The 19,626-nt window shown below is 42.4% G+C and overlaps 1 protein-coding gene across 5 annotated transcripts in view; it reads right to left on the minus strand.

Annotated features, from left to right (window-relative positions):
- The window catches only part of ntm (neurotrimin), a 526,533-nt gene that overhangs the window by 141,436 nt on the left and 365,471 nt on the right, over positions 1–19,626 (minus strand). For 3 of the 5 annotated variants that reach the window (XM_039777168.1, XM_039777166.1, XM_039777164.1), the window contains exon 1: positions 19,033–19,299. In XM_039777168.1, coding sequence (XP_039633102.1) covers positions 19,033–19,205 — 173 coding nt within the window. In that variant the 5' untranslated portion in view covers positions 19,206–19,299. The other 2 variants (XM_039777169.1, XM_039777165.1) reach the window with 2 other exon arrangements.

Consider the following 19,626-nt stretch of genomic DNA (forward strand, 5'->3'; position numbering starts at 1 on the left):
TCGTTGCAAATATCCCATTAACATTGATTGAGTAAAAGGGACAAAACTGGTCTACGTTGACTATAGCGGCAATCTTCGCTAAATTTGGTACAGAGCCTCAGAGCCGCATCCCGAACAAGCATCACAAGTTTCTTGTCGATAGCAATTAATACGGCAGAGAAATTACAATCGCAAATGTCCCATTTACATGCATTGAGTTATGGGCCAAAACACATAAACGTTGATTATAGCGTCTGATCTTTACCAAATTTGGTACAGAGCATCGTAGTGGGATGTTGAATAATGTTCTCAAGTTTTTTTGCTGATAGCATTTAATTTGGCCTAGCAAAATTCTTTTAACAACTTTTGGTCAGGTCCATCTGGAGATGCTAGGTACCAGGTCGCACAACCTAGGAGGAGTTCAAAAAAGTTGGTTGTGCACATTGGCCTATATCATCAGATTCAGCTCAATTCAAGGAACATGTGGATGTAAGGATTTCTAATGTACAATGAGTAATGTGGGAGTTACAGGCAAAAACACTTTTGACATCATTACAGCGTCACCTAGTGGTCCACGTGTAATTTTTGGTAGGTGAGGCCCATGACCCATTGTAAATCTACCCTGTAAATTTAAAGTTATTCATTTTAGTGTAAGTCGTGAATCCAAACGTGGGTCCCATAGGCCACGCCCCGGGGTGGCCTCAGGAGTGGCCCTAGATGGTACCCTCCAAATTTCGTCAAAATCGCGTGAGCCGTTCATGAGATATAAACTTCTTGTACTTGTAGCTCCCCCTAGTGACCAATTTTCGTAAAACGTGTGGGGGACCTCCAGAGGGTCATGGCAAACAAGAATCTAAAGTTTCACATCGATAGCATTTATTTTGGCCAAGACATATCTTGAAAAATTTGTGTAGCCAACTATGAAAACACCAACTTTGCCATAGCAAAGTTGGTGTTTTCATAGTTGGCTACACAAATTTGTTTGTGCGCAATTATTATCCTATCAAAATTCTTTTGATAAATCTTTGTCAGGTCAGTCTGGAGATGCCACGTACTAAGTTTCGTGCAGATGGGTCGCACAGTCTAGGAGGAGAAGTAGGTTTTCAATAAATCACGATTTTTCACACAAAAGTATAGGCGGAAATGGGCGTGGCGTATATCAGGAGATTCAGTTGGATCCAGGGAACACAAGGTTATACGTTTTTTGAATGTGCGATGTACGCTTTGGAAGTTCTAGGGCCAAACGCGTTTTTTCTGCTATTTTTTTTCTGCTCACCACCTAGTGGTGGAAGTGGGTCAATTGTTGCGCCTCAGGTCCCTGCAGGGTTCTGGACCAGTACTGAAAATGGCACCCCCACCATGTAAGGTTTAGGCTGTAGCATGAGTTTTACACGGAGAAGAATAATAATCTTTAAGAAAACAATAGGGTTCCACCGCCCTGCTGCTTTGCTACCGTGGTTCTTACAGCCTCGGGCTTGGCCCCCTAATAAAAAATATCAGTGCTTTCCTGTAAACTGAAATGTTTGAGCTGCCTCAGTTCAACAGCAGCATCTACATATTACACCTTCTACGATTATGTTAAATAAGGTAATACAAAAATAAATGAAAAATCCACTAATAGGAAATTTCTGTAACATTATTCCAGCATTTATCTCATGAAAAACTTTTGGGGGAACCACAACAAAAAAAGACCTCCTAGCAGAGGTCAGACGGTGCTGAGATACCTGGGTAACTCTGTTTAACACCTGACTCACATCCTCATCTTACCACCAGCAGTGTAAAAACATTTCTCTGATGGGGGTAAAAACCTCCACAACCATGTTCTCTATCCTTCCTCCCACACCTCAATAAGGGGGATTTAGTACACTGAGTGTATTACGTGTTTATGCACCCATAGTTAAATTGCTTGTCAAATAAATCGTGCTGTTTTATGATGGCAAATAACACGTGGTACCTGTTGTTGACCTTGCCTTCCAGCATGTGCACACACACACACACACACACACACACACTCCACTCTGCCCATCACCCACAAGCCCCAACAGAGTGTGAGTTCATCACATCCAACGTCTCCATTGACCTCAGTATTAAAATTAAACAGGAAGCACCTGCACACTCTTTTGTCCCATTCCTTTTCACCGAAATATTATAAATGGACACCACACCTTACAGTATACCCCTGGAGACAAAACGTGCTGATAAGAAAGACAAAGGGATTCTTGAGGTTAAGTTTTATTTTCCTGCACACTGAGATTCAAAGAAGAGAGGTCAGGGAGCCAACAGCACACTATCATTTGGCCAAAAGGATGTGGCATAATTAAATTGTCATCACCAAATATTATAGTTATTACCGTTCCCGGCGCCAATGCTTAATCATTGGTGTAACATTACATTACGTCCTGATTAGGGGTGTCACCATTCTCCTAATCCACGATTCAATCTGACTTTCACTTTTAAGGTCACGATTCAATTAACATTTTGTGTCTGTTCTTGTTTTTCTTAAGACGTGCGCAAGTAGGCGGGTGGAGAGAGAAAAATATGCTGGGAGAAACGCTGATCCTGCTTTTGATTTCAATTGTTGAAAATCTATTTTTGATTTAAAGGTCCCATGGCATGAACATTTCACTTTATGAGGTTTTATGAGGTTCCCCTAGCCTGCCTATGGTCCCCCAGTGGCTAGAAATGGTGATAGGTGTAAACCGAGCCCTGGGTATCCTGCTCTGTCTTTGAGAAAATGAAAGCTCAGATGGGCCAATCAGGAATCTTCCCTTTATGAGGTCATAAGGTGCAAGGTTACGTCCCCTTTCTCTGCTTTGCCCGCCCAGAGAATTTGGCCCACCGATGAGAGAGAGAGAGACATCATGGCTTTCAAACGAGCAAAGTGGCAGTTGGTCAAGGCCACACCCCCACTCTCTTCAGATAAAGTATTAGGGGACCACTAATATCTATATAAAAGAGACTTCAGATATGGTATTAGGCGACAACTAAGGTCTATATAAAAGAAACTTCAGATAAAGTATTAGGGGACCACTAAGGTCTATATAAAAGAGACTTCAGATACAGTATTAGGGGACCACTAAGGTCTATATAAAAGAAACTTCAGATAAAGTATTAGGGGACCACTAATATCTATATAAAAGAGACTTCAGATACAGTATTAGGGGACAACTAAGGTCTATATAAAAGAGACTTCAGATACAGTATTAGGGGACCACTAAGGCCTATATAAAAGAGACTTCAGATACAGTATTAGGGGACCACTAAGGTCTATATAAAAGAGACTTCAGATACAGTATTAGGGAACACTAATATCTATATAAAAGAGACTTTAGATATGGTATTAGGGGACCACTAAGGTCTATATAAAAGAGATTTCAGATACAGTATTAGGGGACCACTAAGGTCTATATAAAAGAGACTTCAGATACAGTATTAGGGGACCACTAAGGCCTATATAAAAGAGACTTCAGATACAGTATTAGGGGACCACTAAGGCCTATATAAAAGAGACTTCAGATACAGTATTAGGGGACCACTAAGGCCTATATAAAAGAGACTTCAGATACAGTATTAGCGGACCACTAAGGCCTATATAAAAGAGACTTCAGATACTGTATTATCTGCGACCTTTAAAATTGAAAGCAGACACCCCTAGTCCTGATGCCAGAATATTGCAACTGTCTCTGTTAATCCTTATCATAATTCCAACCACAACCTTAAAGGTCCCATATTATGCAAATGTTCATGTTCATACTTGTATTTTGGGTTTTGCTTCTCATACTGTCTGTCTGCCTGAAATGCTCCGTTTTAGCGCCTGTCTCTTTAAGGCCCCCTCCTTAAAAAAAGCCCAGTCTGCTCTGATTGGTCAGCGTTTCCGTGTCTTCTGCATCTGCGCTCTCTGAGTCTCTGCACCGCCATTGCAGTCGGGGAATGAGTGTAACGGCATTGTAGTGCCACTTTCTACCTATTTATAGTATAGTTGTGACATCACAACCGTACGGAAGTCCTGACGGCTCGTTTAAAGGCACAGTAGTAAATACGGGCTGTGTGCATTTCTCTGTGGATTGAGGGTTTTAATACTTTCACAGTATTTATACAGAACCTTGACGTGCTTTAAAATGAAAAAGAAGACATGGAAATCTCACTTTTTACAATATGGGAACTTCAAAACAGAGTCCAAACTCTATAGTGACTTCATCTCAATCCTAAACCTTAACTAACCACTTGTAGATTTGAGGACAAGCTTAAAGGGTTTCGCTCTGGAAATTCTCCACTTGTGTATCCTTGTGAGGACAGTTTTCTACATAAAAACACAGAGCTATAACCACCCCCCCACACACACACACACACACACACACACACACACACACACACACACACACACACACAAACAGTCTGTTTCTGATGAGCCATGAAGGGTGTGTGTTGGAGTTTTAGCCCCGAGCCCTGCCTGTTCTAACTCCACTCTGCCGTCTCTTCACTTTGAAGTCTAAAGTCAGTAAAAACTTATTTTAGCCACAGGACAAGTTTGTTGGGCACAAATGCGGCGGAAAATAAAATAAATAAAGTTGTTTGTTTTCCACCTAAATGCCAGCTGGCTTTTGAGTGAAACCAGAGGGAAAGTATTGACATCGATCCGATATGCTCATTCGATCACCCATTTCTTCTCGCCAATCGCCCGTGGGAGAGAGATGCCAGATCCTGCAGCTACACTGTACTGTATGTTTACTACTGATGCTGCAGTTTATCATCCAATGGCACCTTTTATGGAACCCTTCACAGATGCAAGGACATATTAATCTGGAAGAGCAAACCTGTTTGCTTTTTTCCAGGGTGTCTGCCAGACTGTTAATTTTCTGTACTTGCATTACTTTTGGCATCAAACCCTGGCTTATGCAAGCAGAACCATGCATGAAAGTCAAAGAGGTGACTACTTTTGACATAGTATGACTGCAGTATACTGTAGGGGTCTATGTATACAGTATATAAACAATTTATAAAATGGGACACGTTAGCACACACTCACCAAGGGGTCCATAAAGCAGCCAATAAGATCACACCCTACTTTCCTTTTTTTTTTTTTTTTATCTTTTACCATAAATGCAATTTAACTTAAAACTTAAAATACTGCTGTATTCTGCAAGGCCAGATTTGATGTCATGCATGCACGCATCTGCCGTTTTCATCTCTGTTCTGGTGGCATTGTAGTGTTCAGTGTGTCTGGTACCCCTTGTCCTGTAAAATAAATAGAGATTTTGCGTGTGTGTGGCTGAAAAGCTCTGCTAATTGTAGCGTACAGCAGATAAGCCATTTTATTCATACTGAAGTCAAACTGATAACAGTGAGGATGGTATGTTTTCATGCTGGTTTTACAAAGTCAAATCTTACCAACTGATGAAGTCACTTGTGTGGCGTGCGCTCTCCCTGGTGCTGAAGTGATGTGGCTGTTGCTGTGTGTCTGTGACGTATCACCAGTAGTGAAGGCCAGTAACACCGGATCTGATGTGCGTGAAATTATGAATAGTATGCCTGCCTATTCAAATGATCATTTCAGCTCCAAACAATATATTCATATATTATATTCATACTTTCCATGCATGTTTCCAGCTGATAGCATGGCGTATTATGTGTCTCTCTGCGTCTCTGTTCCAGTGTTTTCAGACTATTGCTCAGAGTCCGCACTACCTTTTCCCCAAAGAACTTATTGTTTGTTCATACTTTAAAACGACATGGATTTTTCTTTTCCAATCATGTTTCATACCTTTGCAGATTTTATGACCTCTGTGGGAGCTCTGTCTGGTCCACTAACTGGTGTGTGTGTGTGTGTGTGTGTGTGTGTGTGTGTGTGTGTGTGTGTGTGTGAGCATGGTGCCCTGCAGTATTGATATCTTGGCGCTAAAGGGGAGGTGGAGCTGGGAATCTTTTAAGCACATAATCCTGAGCACTCCACCTCTCTCCCACCCACCTCCTGTTCTAAGACCCAGACAAGACTGGAGCCCTGCTGAAATCGTGTGTGTGTGTGTGTGTGTGTGTGTGTGTGTGTGTTCGCGCTGCCCATGGGTCAGTCTGGTTACTACAATCCCACACCCAAGGTAAGTGAGAGTATTATGGTTTAACCATGCTGGTTGCATAAGCATAGGGAGCCCCAAAGTGTTCAATATTAAAAGGAAGAAATGCAACATTTTGACACACATACTGATATGAATACATACAAGTCAACTACATAATAATCTGTACATTATTATGACATGCTATTTCATCTGTCTTAGTTTTCTTGGAGTTCATTTTTATTTCATTATAGAATTTTGAAACATAGACTTTTAGAAGAGGAATTTCATTATATATATATATGACCTTTGCATTTCTCCCCAAAACACCTTTATTTCACATTTTTCAACAGCTTTCTTAAATACTCCCTTGTGACCACTGCTATGACTAAGACACCACTGATGGCCACGGTTGTGACCATAGACTCTGGAGAACCATTTTTAAACCAATAAAATCATTTTTAAAATCAGTATTTTGAAATAAAAATATAGAGTAAAGTAAAAATGAATATGATTAGGTTACGTTTTTATAATAATTACTTACATTTTAATACTTTGTGAAATGATTCACAATTAAAATGGTCCATTTTATGCATTTTTTTTTACTCTCTCGCTTTATTTCAAATGGAACACTTTGGGTCTCTGTGCAGGCTTTATTTCAGTATGGCTGAAATAAGATGGCAGCACCATCTATCTTGGAACAGTTTATTTGTAGAACAATTGCGAGCCTGAGCTGTTTGACATGACTGAAATGGTTTGGTTATTTGGGCACCAGCCCTATCAGAAGATGATCAACTTTACCAAATTGCTACCAGAAAGCTTCAGATTGCTGGCAGTTGAGGCTATGAAAATCAATCGACGCAATCTAACCTTTCTGGTGCTCATTTCAACGTTCCTGGATAGCCGAAAAATGAATGTTCACATAAGGACACTTGTCCAATCAGCCACACTTCGTTACAGCGGCTTTGTAATTTCCTGGACGGCGTTCAAAGTGGAATTAAATCACTTCAAAGCTAGACAAGTGTAAGAGGGGAGACAGAGAGAGAGAGAGAGAAACGAAAAAAAAAGATATCTTCCAGAAATGACTAACGATGAACTGCCACTGTTCCACTGTTGAGCAAGTCCTCCCTCTGTAATCCACTGGAGATGTGAGATTATTCTCATCAACAATACAGAGTGTGTAAATGTAGGCCAAGCTCTTTCCCAGATCATCTGCACAAGTTAATGTCAGGAAATGTAACAGCAGACAACTATTCCTTGGTTTGGTTCAGCACCAAATAGACCATCAAACATCTTGGCATAATCTTTCTGGAACTCTCACCAAGTCAAACTATTTTATTCTCACTGGCTTCACGTGAATGCTATTTTGTCTTCTAAATCGTGTTTTAACCTGAAATAATCAAATTTAAAAGACAGATTATATCAAAATGCCATTTTGGACTATGAAGGACCGAAAAACGGTTCTATGAATGGCTTTTTTTGCCAATTAATCGTCAACAAGAGGTCATACTTTCAATCCCTGAACCAGTTTCTACAAGACCGCAAATAAAGGGTGACAAACTAAAGGACAAACCAGCATTAAGGGCCCTATTTTATTAAGTATCAAACGTGAAACGCAAGTAGCTTTGTGGGCGGATCTCACGTGCTGTTGCTATGATACCGGCGGGATAAAGGACTCTTGCGCCCGACGCAAATCTAAAATGGGTTGGTCTGAAGTAGCTAGGTGTGGTTTGGGCGTAACATGCAATAAACCAATCAGAGCGTCATCTCACATTCCCTTTAAGAGCAGGCGTGCTTGTTCCATGGCGGATTGCACGCCAGCGGGAGCTGTCCGGGATGCGGCAAAGTAATAAATGCCCGTCTTGACCAGGTGGCGATGTTGCTGCGGCCTCTCAGGCGCATCTCCTCAAGTCTTGAGAGGATTGCTGCAGCCATGGAGCGTGGGCCTCCAAATGCACCACCTGCTCCTTTTGTGCCCCTTCCTCCTCCCCCCACTCCATCTCCGTCCACCCGCTCTACCAGGAGCGCATCGCGCATTGCCACTCCCGGACCCTCAAGTGTCCAATCCCACCGTAGTTCAACATCACGTCTCCTTAAGTGCTCTAATATTTCCTCATTTATGTCATCAACACATCCATGACTCATGGAAATGTTGTGTAAAACACAACAAGCCACAAAGAATGCTGGGACCTTTACTGTACTGTAAAGCGCCTCCTGATCTATCCAAACACCTGAAGCGCATTTTCAGTAATATTTTTCCTTGTAATTATGTATGGTTTGCAAAAATGGGAACTGCTGCGTCCGTGTAGATGAGAGAAGCAAAGCGTATGCGTGTTGTGCACACGCTACATTATGGCCAAGCATGCGCTCCTAAAATAGCATCTGAATAACGTGCCACTGACTTTAGACTAGCGCCACTGACTTTAGACCAGGTTTTTCCTGGTCAGTGGCGGAATCGTTTTCTGAAACTGCAAAATAGCACCAGGGAACGTTTGCGCCTGAACACACCTCCTCTTTTTGCTGAACGGCCCCCGGGAGCCCAAATACATTCCCTAATTTACCGACGTGCGTCTGTGGAGGGAAAAGTCCGCTGTGCGTCAGGTGCAAAATAGGAATGATACATGCGTTGGTGTACAAAGGCAATTGCACTGAGTGCAAGATAGGGCCCTAAGTGTCTTAATGCTTGTTGCATTTTAAACAAATGAAATTAAATCATTTCCAACATTCTTTTATTGAACAAATTGAACATTGAATTGACTATACATACAACGGCGGCACTAAAACAAATAATGTCAGTTACATCTAAAGTGCAGTTTTCTGCTGATATTTTCGCATATGTCTTTCGTGATGTGTCACAGCCTTTCGCAATAGGTTTATTGCGGCAGTTGACGACGATAAAACAACTAGATATTCTCGCTGCACGATAACTGCATCATGGTGAATGCCACATGCACTCTGCTACAATCCCCTCATACCGAATGACAGAAATAACAAGGGAAGGAATTTAGGATTCATGGATTGTGCTCATTTCACTGACAAAACAGACTGACTTCAGTCACTCTTTGCCACTTGAGGCTGATTTATGGCTCTGCGGAGACTCCACGCAGAGCTTTCGCCATTGCCTACGTAAGTGTGGCGTGTGTGTGTGCGTGTGTGGTAGCGCGTGTGAAAGAGTGATGGGATTAGTTTCAGAGCGAGTACTCTAGAGAGGAAATCTGGAGCAGGAAAAGTTAACCCTCTCCTTGATTTCCTGTTGTTTATGGAGTAGGAGAACCAGGAAACGAGTCAGGGGGGGGATGCAACGCTGCCAAGACGTGACGTGCACTTGCGTTTTTTTGAGGTGCACGTCAGGTGTAGCGTCCGTATCTCCACGTACCTACGTACGTAGCCACGGCGACGATTTAATGCAGAAGCATGATAGCCTTTAGGCTAAGTGATAAACACTAAGAGAAATAAAAGCACAAAATCCATCTAACAGTGCTTCACTAAATGAGACAACTGCTTTCAGCTATATTACAACTCTATTAGAAAGGACTTTAGAACTGATGAAATTGTATAGTGATCCTATTTAGCTCCCATTCTCACACTCAGAGCCTTTTTATTTGAACAGTGAAAAGCCCTTTCTGGGACAGTAACTTTGAAGACAATCAGTGAAAACGTGGGACTGACGGATGGCAGCCTGGCTAGACGATGCAAGGTGAAAGCAAATGGAATTACAGAGAGGATCGTCAGCATCCCTCTGTGAAATCAAATTATCAGCTTCCCAATCTTGGCCCGTGGCACACAAAGAATGAAATGAACGTGCCCTTAAAAAGAGAGCTGCTGTAACTCCAAGCACGGACTGGATGGGGAAATCTCCATCGCTGACAGCAAAGCTTTGGGCACCTATAGTTCCATTCACAGCGCTGACACGCCAAACAAGCTGAAAGCCACACGTAGGAACACAAACTCCTACATGTGTGTCAGACAAACATTTCAACATGCACACGTAACATCGAAGCAATTAAAAGATTATCTCTGCCTGGAACAGAACCCTGAATGGGTTCATCCGGCAACTAGGAGAGACAGGAATACATGTTAAAATGATGTGGTTCTGTGCAGGCAGATAAGCTCGGCAGGAGGTTGGCGGCTCACCGCTGCCACTGTGGTGACATCCATTAATGGCAGTCCCAGGAGGCAGCGTGTCTCTTTCCAAACCCATTTGAGTGGGCAGAGCCTTGGGAAATGAATGCGCTTCTCATTTAAGTCCGGCTATAGTCTGGTTTACGTGAAGCAACGTGCTGTGCATTCATGGTAGACATTTTATTATGAATGGAGATTTACAGGGTCTTCGTGCATTCCATGACTTAGAGAGAGCATATAATTTACCGGGCACTTTTTATTTTTATTTACAGTTACGTACAGCAATGCGCGCTCAGGGCGTCCCATGGGGTGTTGAGTTGGGGAATCATCCTCTTCATGTAATCTTTGACACTAAGGGCAAAATTAATGGTATTGTCTCAGAGTTATATAAGTTTATAACCAAAGTTTCATATAAGCCCTTATCATTTATCAGAATCTGGAAGACAGATATTAATATCTCTCAGGAACCAGACTGGTGCGTGATTTGGTCAAATATATTTTTATCATCTAGAAATCCTGATCATCAAATGATACACTCTGTTCTTCATTTGACCCCCTCGGTACCGGTCTGCGTCGGAAGGCACTTGCGGTCCGTCCATCCCCCGCTCTACTATCAACCGTCGACCCCTTAGGGTCCCCGCTCCGAAATTATTAACCCCGCAAAATTACAGCAAATGAAACTCAGAGACCACCCATACTGTGATTTCAGCCCAGACAATACCATTGCTACTTTTTACCATATGGTGTGGCAGTGTCCAGAGGTCAATAGATTTTGGCATAGTGTTTCATCTATCATGTCTAGTATCATTAAATGACCCATCCCTTTCTTACCATATTTGCTTCTACTCAATGACACATCGTCTCTAAAGCTAACTATTAACAATAGGCATCTTCTTTTGGCTGGTTTGACAGCTTCCAAAAGAATGATAGTCTGTCGCTGGAAACCACCACATACATTGTTAGTAAAGAAATGGCTCTCTTCTTACCGGGATATTGCTCAGCTAGAGCTCTCTACAGCACGTTTACATTATGCCAAAACCTTGAATATTGACTGCTGGTCAGAGCTATTAGAGAAAATAAATGAAATAATGTAGATAAGGTCAGACTTTTCCTATTGTTTACATCCTGATTTGTTTTATACATTTGCTTTATTTATTTTATTTTGTTTTTTCGGAATGTGTATCTAATGTACTCAATGTATAATGTTGTTGTGCATGTACTTCATTCAGCTTTTTTATTATTATCTAGAATATTGTACTGACCGCTGTGGATCTTACAATGTGAAGGAGGAAATCAGGATGTGCCTGATATTTTCAAGTATGAGATATCTACCCAATGTACACAATGCTCAGTGTCTCGTTTTGGGTTTTGTGATTATTTTTTTTTTTTATATGTATATGTGTATGTGTATATGCATGTATATGTGTGTGTATGTATGTATATATATGTGTGTGTGTATATATATGTGTGTATGTGTATATATATATATGTGTATATATATATATATATATATATTTTTTTTTTTTTTCTTTAATTGTTCAGTGCCTTGGCGCGAAGTCTTGTTGGGGGTGAGGTTTGGAGGGGGACAAGCATCAGAATTGAACAACACTTTGTTGTGCTTTTGTTGTGTTTTCAATGGCGATGTAATCAGCCTAAGGTTTCTTGTTGTTTTTTTTCTGAAGATGCTTCCTCCTCAATGTATGAATGATTGTAAGAAAATAAATAATTGATCACAAAAAAAAAAATGAATGGAGATTTACATCTTGTGCATTTGCTTTTGCTGTGGCGACGTGGTCTTGGTTGAAGCCAACCCGGCTCAATCAATCAATCAGACAGAAACACTTCCGTCGTCTAGTTCTGGCTGTAATCACACTGCGTCACAGTTTGGTAAAATATCGTCTTCTCCAGACGTGCTCTGCCTCCGCTTGTGCAGTCTGTAATCAACAAAAAGGAATACAGTTGCATTTGCTTTCAAGTTGTGTCAAAAAATATTACGACAAACTTCTGTTTTGCTCATGACTTGGATTCCATACACACATATACATACATATATATATATATATATATATATGCGCCAAACATTTGACCCATGCCACATTGGATTACAAAACACCGCTATTTAACATAGATCCTCCGGTCTCGCATATACAAAAAAAGCACATACACACAAAAAAGAACAACAGAACCAAAGCGCTGGTTTTATGTTCAGAATGTGTCCACGTTGTATGCTGGGGTTTTGCCGTACTCTCTCCCCGGTAGCTTTTAGCAGCGGATCAACTGTGGAGTCAGAGCTCAGATCGCGTTGAGATGAACTGATCATTTGTGTTATTTATTCATCATCTCCATATAAATTAGGCCACAGCCCTGAAAACAATGCGAACACAATAAAGGAAAATGGCAGCTCTGACTTTCTTTGATTTAAATGTGATACCACGCTCAGATGTGGCAGTTGACAAAAAGGGCAATGGGAGCTCGTTAGCACGGAGCACAGCATGGGCGGCGAGTCCCACGTCTATAACATCATTTGTGCCAGAGGAATGCAATACACGCACATTCCCCTGGGACTAGAGAGGTAATACAAATTGGCACGGCTAGCTAATGGAGGGTGGCCTGCCTGTATTGCATAAGCTACTGCTAATGCTTTGGGCTTTTAGACTTGCTCTTATATCCCGTGTGCTTCAAATGTGCTGTTGAATTTTCATGCTCCGTTTTTCTATTTTCCCCCGTTTTTAATCCCACTACCCTGTAAAAAACTAAAGTACTGTACTTTGTGCGCTATAATGCCTAAATACAGCAGACTTAAAGGTCATTGTGGTCGTCACTCAGGATGTCAGTTGACTTTATATTAACAGAGTGAAAAGGAGTCTGCAGTAAAGCTTATTATGGCGTTTTTCCATTACATGGTACCTGCTCAACTCACCTCTACTCGCCTTTTTTGGTTTTCCATTATGAAAAAAAGTCCCTGGTACCTGCCGAACAAACCCGCCATTTTTAAATAGTTTAGCCAGGGGTGTTTTTTGTTGCCTCCAGCTTCTTTAGAAACTAAATTGGTCTTCCGGCTGTGGCAAACTACCCTGGAAATCCAGAGTTCTCGTGAGAGCACAATTTGAATTAGCTCAGCGAGTCACGCTGGCATTCAGTAATGATGCTCATTAACTATGCCCTTGTAGCCAAAACAGATGACAGTTTAATCCACCAGTTAGCTCCACTGGTAGCTAAGAGTTTAATCTACCAGTTAGCTCTGCTGGTAGTTTAATCTACCATTTAGCTCCACTGGTAGCTAAGAATTTAATCTACCAGTTAGCTCTGCTGGTAGTTTAATCTACCAGTTAGCTCCACTGGTAGCTAAGAATTTAATCTACCATTTAGCTCCACTGGTAGCTAAGCGTATGTTGTGATTGGTCGTAGTGTTATCCAGTTGCGTGCAGTGAGATTTTCAAATGCATGCTTGGTGCTGCCCCCTCGAGTTAAGCCACTTTCATTACTCAATGCCAGACCCTTAATTTTTGGATTTGGGTCTGGATTTCCAGGCTAGTGGCAAACAGCCACATGCTGAGAATGAAAAAAAAAAAAACACACCTTCCACGTCCTGAGTGTGCCGTTAGGTGACGGCAGTTTCCTGCAGCGACCAGCCATGCTCTCCTCACGCATGAGGCGGTACTAAATCTGCAATGGAAAAAGGAGGACGGGGCACTGCGGCTGAGCCGAGCCGAGTAGAGCTGGTACTAGCAGTGGGTAAGCACCATTAGAAGCTGTCCTGGGTGGGAGCTGGAACAGAACCCAGTGTTGACTGGCTGGCAGGAAGCCTGATCACACCTACTGGATGCCCCATTTACAAAACTGGCTTCAGTAAGTCTCAGGAGCATATGAAAATACACAGGAAAAAAGGAAACATGGGCGACCTCTAGCTTACCCAGTAGAGTGTGCGCCCCATGTAGGCCGAGTCCTTTGCAGCGGTCCCGGGTTCGAATCCGACCCGCGGCCCATTGCTGCGTGTCATCCCCCCTCTCTCTTCTCACTTTCCTGTCTATCACTGTCACTATCAAATAAAGGGAAAAAAAATCTTTGAGTGTAAACTTTAAAATGTGCAACCTATCAGTGCTGCTGAAAAAGCCAACTCTTATAGCTCAAACAAATGTAATACACCACTGCAATCAAAAGCCATGCAAACATGATTTGTACGATAATTGACCTAAAATTAGACACTCGCCTGAAATAAAGAGTTCAGCCATCTTTAAAAATAAAAGAACCTGACGTTGTGGGAAAATCATGAGCTGCAGAAAATTGAATAAACTTTGAAGCAGCCACTATAGACAGCAGGACAGCATCACAAGGTGAGCATCCAGCCTTCATAACAGCACGCGCTTTAGATTTAAATGCCGTTTTAAACCCATGTGATTGTATGAGTGGGCACTCGCCAACAAGATGAAAGTACGGCCACAGAATGTGAGAATCAATTACGGACTGAAACAGCCATTACTGCTCAGCCTGGAGGATTGATGCACATCATAGCAAGTTCAGACTTGCCAGTCCCATTGACCTGCGCAGGGCTGAACAGTGGAGTAAAATTGGCACTGCGCGCCAATTTCGAGAGGGAGAGGAGCAAAACTGTGATGTGTTTTTCATCTGCAACACAAGCTCTATTGTGCAGGCCGGCTTACGTGTAGTAATATGTGTATTGATCAAAAAACATAACGACCTTTGACAGTGTAACTCACAGCAGAATCATGGGGTTGTTACGGATTCATTCTTCATTCTCTGATTGCTGCCACTTACAGCCTGAGATTACAGACAGGGCTGGACGCTGTCCATTGTCCTGAAGCAGGACAGCAGTAAAGGCTCAACGTCTGGACAGTACAGTACTCCAATGGAATTGGCAAGTACTTCAACTAGAATTCAAAATGTGGTTATGTAACATTTCTATTTATTATTAGGCTAGTTCATAAGAAACAAACATTGTAGCTCAAAATAGGTGAGTATAGATTACGCAGACGTTCATCCAAGAGGATGAAACTTAAGATGTGGATTCATCAGAGCAATTCTATAAAAAAAAAAACCCACCACATTCCCATTTATTTATTTATTCATATATATATATAATCTTTTAACTCACCCATAAGTGTGTCCCAGTAGGCCCTCAACAATATGTAAACTGAACACCGATGTAATACATTACACTACTAAAACTAACAGGACAGGGATTGTTAAACATTTTACATTTAACTGTTGTTGGGATCCTGAGCAGTCATCCTGTCTCATCCCCTCACTGTGTGAGCTCTGGCTGGGTATCATTAAAAAAATGTCAATACCGGTACCGATACCGAGACTTTGATACCGGTTCCCAAACAATACTTTAGGATTCCATTTAGAAATGACAACATTACGGCACAAATCTGTTTTATGTTTCAGCTCCTACTACGTGGAGCCTGTCTCTCTGTGTAACGTAGAGTTTTTCCTGCGTGTCTCTATGACGTGTAACATTAGACAGCCAATCAGCAGCATTATTAGATCTTGGTAGAAGCATGCTGCATGAGATTTAGGTATTGAAATCGGGTATTGAATGACGAGGCATTTTTCAACATTCGATACTTTAGAGGCAATTCGGTCGGTGCCTAAAAAGTGTTGAATTGGGTACTCGGCCCTAGTGAGCCCAAAGCAAATGAAGCAATGGCCAAGTGGAGCTCCTCCTCACTATACTGATGACCTGCTGGACCACAAAGGACCCTGGGAAATCCCGGGACACCAGTTTATGAAATCAGTGTGACTTGGAATTCCAATTGTGCAGGTTCTAGATACAACATGTCACATTATCCAGAGTATTTGGTTAGAAATGAAGTCAGATAAGACCTTGTGCCACGAGTAGCTGTTACCAGGTCCTTATTTGATTTGTGCAGCAGCGTGAAGGGGTTAGTGGAAGTGATTCAATTGTTAGCCAAAGATTACCGATACTGTACACGATAGATATCCTGCTGTAGTGTCACCCAACAGCCGACATGGAAGCATCATGCATGTCAGCTTTCAGGACACAACAGCTATTCAGAGACTGCCCTCCCCCCCGGAAAAAAACACTCCCATAGGTCAGTTGTTCAAGCAACAATTACGACTCATATTAAATGTTTATAGTTGCGGTGCCCTCTTCGGGCAGCAAAGCAGGAAGTAAAGGTGACAAAGTATAAGAGCGCCAAATTCTGCAAGGATGCAGGTTGGGGTGGTGGATGCATAAACAAACACAGGACTTTCACCCAGGAGAAGAGGGTTTGGAAATAAAAGTAAGGTAACTCAAAACCATGATCTTTTTCTAAACTTAACTTAGTGGTTTTGGTGCCTAAACCTAACCAAACTGCGACCGTTTCACAACTTTAACTACGTTAACAGTTTCAGTTTCAATTTTATTTGTAAGGGACAATGTGCAATTAAAACATAAATGTGATGCATTGCAATAATAGAACAGTTAGAACAGTCTGGTAAGTTCAGAAAATGACATCACGTTACTGTAATGCAGCCTTTAAAACCAGGAAAAGACAACACTTAAGACAACACGCCATATTACGATATCCAAAATCTAAGACGATATCTAGTCTCATATCACGATGTCGATATAATATCGACATATTGCCCAGCTCTACCTGACGGGGGTGGAGCCGTGATTTCAGAAGTGACTGTTGAGGAGGAGGATTTTTACTGAAAGATCCTCTACCATTTGTCTCTCCAAATCGCCAATTCCAAGTAGTCTATGTTTCATTTATGATTGATGAAAACACTTACATTTCCATAAACCGTCCCATACTGTTTTACTGCCGCATTTTGCCCAATGGGAGACCTGCTAACATCAACCAGTTTAGGGGGTTCCAGGGGCATGCCTCCAGGGAGAACTTTTTGTTCGAAATAGCCCAAATTTGGTGTCCTCTGACACACTATTCCATCATATACACAGATCTTAATTATTGCATATTTAAATTAGTTTTCCTCCCTATATTACTGTATATTTTTATTATTATATATTATTTTATTATTGCCTATATCTATACCTATATCAATAAAATGACACAACCTGAGTAACGTGCACATCGCCTACTTATGGTGCGTTCATATCAACTCAGACGTGTTGTAAGTGTGGGGGCCAGAGGGCACCAACATTGGGAAGTGTGAGGGGCGTGTCCCGTGTCCACTACGCCCTAGCGTCCTGTCGTTTAGATACGAGGACAAAAAAACGCTCCTGTGGGTTGTATATTCTGCCACCGCTACGGGGGGTTAATTTATGAAACACTCCTGTGGGTCACTAGCCTGGATGCCAGCCGAACTTAGCCCCGCCCCCAACATCTGAGGTCAGGAAGCTTGGTCTGGACTTGTGGAGCAACTATGCTCGAACCACAGCTGTTTGGACCAATCAAATTGTCAGGGCGGGCTTTATACGATGATGGACAGATGATCAACAGTAACGTAATCAACCGCGTCACCAAAGAGCACTTGGGTTGAATTTCTTTACGACAAAGATGGCTGCCACGACTGTTATAGAAGATATCGACAGCGCGTTCATTTTAAAAGAGGAACAGAGAACCGCGATCACGTATGTAGACACATTGCCACACCCGTCCCGCAACGACGCAGAAAAACGCCGCTTGCCTTTGCTCTGTCGAAGGCTGCCTTTGACTCGCAGCTTCTGTGACGTCTGTCTCCATTGATCTGATTGGTTGGAGGTCTATCCAGTTGAGTGCAGAGGCATTTTCTTTCCTGGTTGGGTTGAAACACGCCCCATAATCCCAGCCCAATGGAGCAGCATCAGACTCTTATTCTGACTAGAATCTGAGAATGACCACGTCAGGCTAGCAGGTCACATTAGAGAATAAACGGCCTACGTATATCATCGTATGGTTGGAGGACTTGTTGGCTATTCAAGAAATCGGATTTTATGCATGGTCATCAATTCGGTTGACTTGCTTCGTCTGAATTCAATCATAAATGTAGGACTGATTATTTCATTTTATGACCACGGACCTGTGAATGCTCTAGTTGGACATAGTACCTTAGCCTACGCATCACTGGGGGTTGCAGTTTTTAGCCTGACCTCAAGTCTGTCAGCAAGAAAAGCCTGGAGAAAATGTCAATCACGGTGTCTAGACAGACTTCCCTGTCACTTCCTTTAAACTCATTTCTTTCACCGCACAATGTGAAAGTGGAACAGCAACACTTAACCCATCAATTGTTCACACTGCTCCCATGCCCCCCACCTCCCACACATCACATATTGCCAACTCCGGTATCAAAGAAAAAACAACCTTCCTTTAGCCACTGTGATTACTGCTCTTGTTACATTGAACATTCCCTGACAGCACTTGAAAGCAACATAAATCCTTCACTGTCCAGTAAAGCCTCTTGAGGGCGGGAGAGGTCACCACAGACAGACAGACAGACAATCTCCCATCTCGAGGCTTTTTGCGGGTCCATCCATTTCCCCCACCCCGCAGTATTAACTCCAGGTTGTTGTGTTTTTTTTCCACCTGCGATATCCTCCCTCAGTTCTCAGCACACACTGCCAAGTCTCTCTTTCCAGAAACACACTTTTCCCCCCTCCTCCCGCCGTTATAGTTCTGCGCCGTCACACAACAATTAAAAGCGCTAAGTCTGTCGTTAACAGCTGCTAAAGATTAGCAAGAGTATCGCTTCTGAATTGAGTGTTTTCCAGAGACTAATCCTCTGAAATCCCCTCTTTTTCCAACGGCGGGAAAATGAGAAAACAAACAAGACGTCAGCCATGTCTCTGTTTCTCCCACACTGGAACACTTGAATTAAAGCCTGCAGGTAGACAGGCAGGCAGCGCTCAACTTTCGGGATACAGCAGCAGCGGCAGGAGGACAATAAAATGAAAACAAATATATGGACTCACCTGAGAAAGACCGTCTCTCCTTGTCGGACGGTGATATTGTCCATCACTTTGTTGTCGGAGTGAGAGTCCCCTTGGCTGCGGACCGGCAACCCTGCAGGCACAAGAAGCAAAATCCTCAGGGAGAGAAGAACTGTGCATTTGGAAAAAGCGACAAAGTATCCCCGGACAGACATCGTCTCCAGCTAAAGAGGTGTAGGAAAAAAAGAAATAAAAAAAAAAGAGATCCCACAGCGAGAGAACGAGTCCGTTTGTCTTCCCGTGGAGATTATTTACCGCCAGTTCATTAGTGTTAATCCAAATCTCCTCGCCAGGTAGCCGCGGTGTGCAGGGGGGACGGGGGGGACGGAGAGGAGAGACGACACACTCACCCTATCCGCCCGCACTGGAAAACCCCCACCGTTAACAAGAACCCCTTTCTGCCTTCCTCACGGCTGCTACTGTCCCCGTTATTTGACCAAGTTCTTTAACATAAGAAGTTCTAAACAACGAGAGAAGGATGCTTCACGTAGCTACGTGAACTGTTATTCTGCAGCCTAAATATGCCAAGAAACTAAAACTAGCCGAACAACAAAAGAAAGGCACGAGAGTCCTATA

The sequence above is a fragment of the Perca fluviatilis genome, chromosome 16 (genome assembly GCF_010015445.1).
Source record: "Perca fluviatilis chromosome 16, GENO_Pfluv_1.0, whole genome shotgun sequence".
Classification (NCBI taxonomy): Eukaryota; Metazoa; Chordata; class Actinopteri; order Perciformes; family Percidae; genus Perca; species Perca fluviatilis.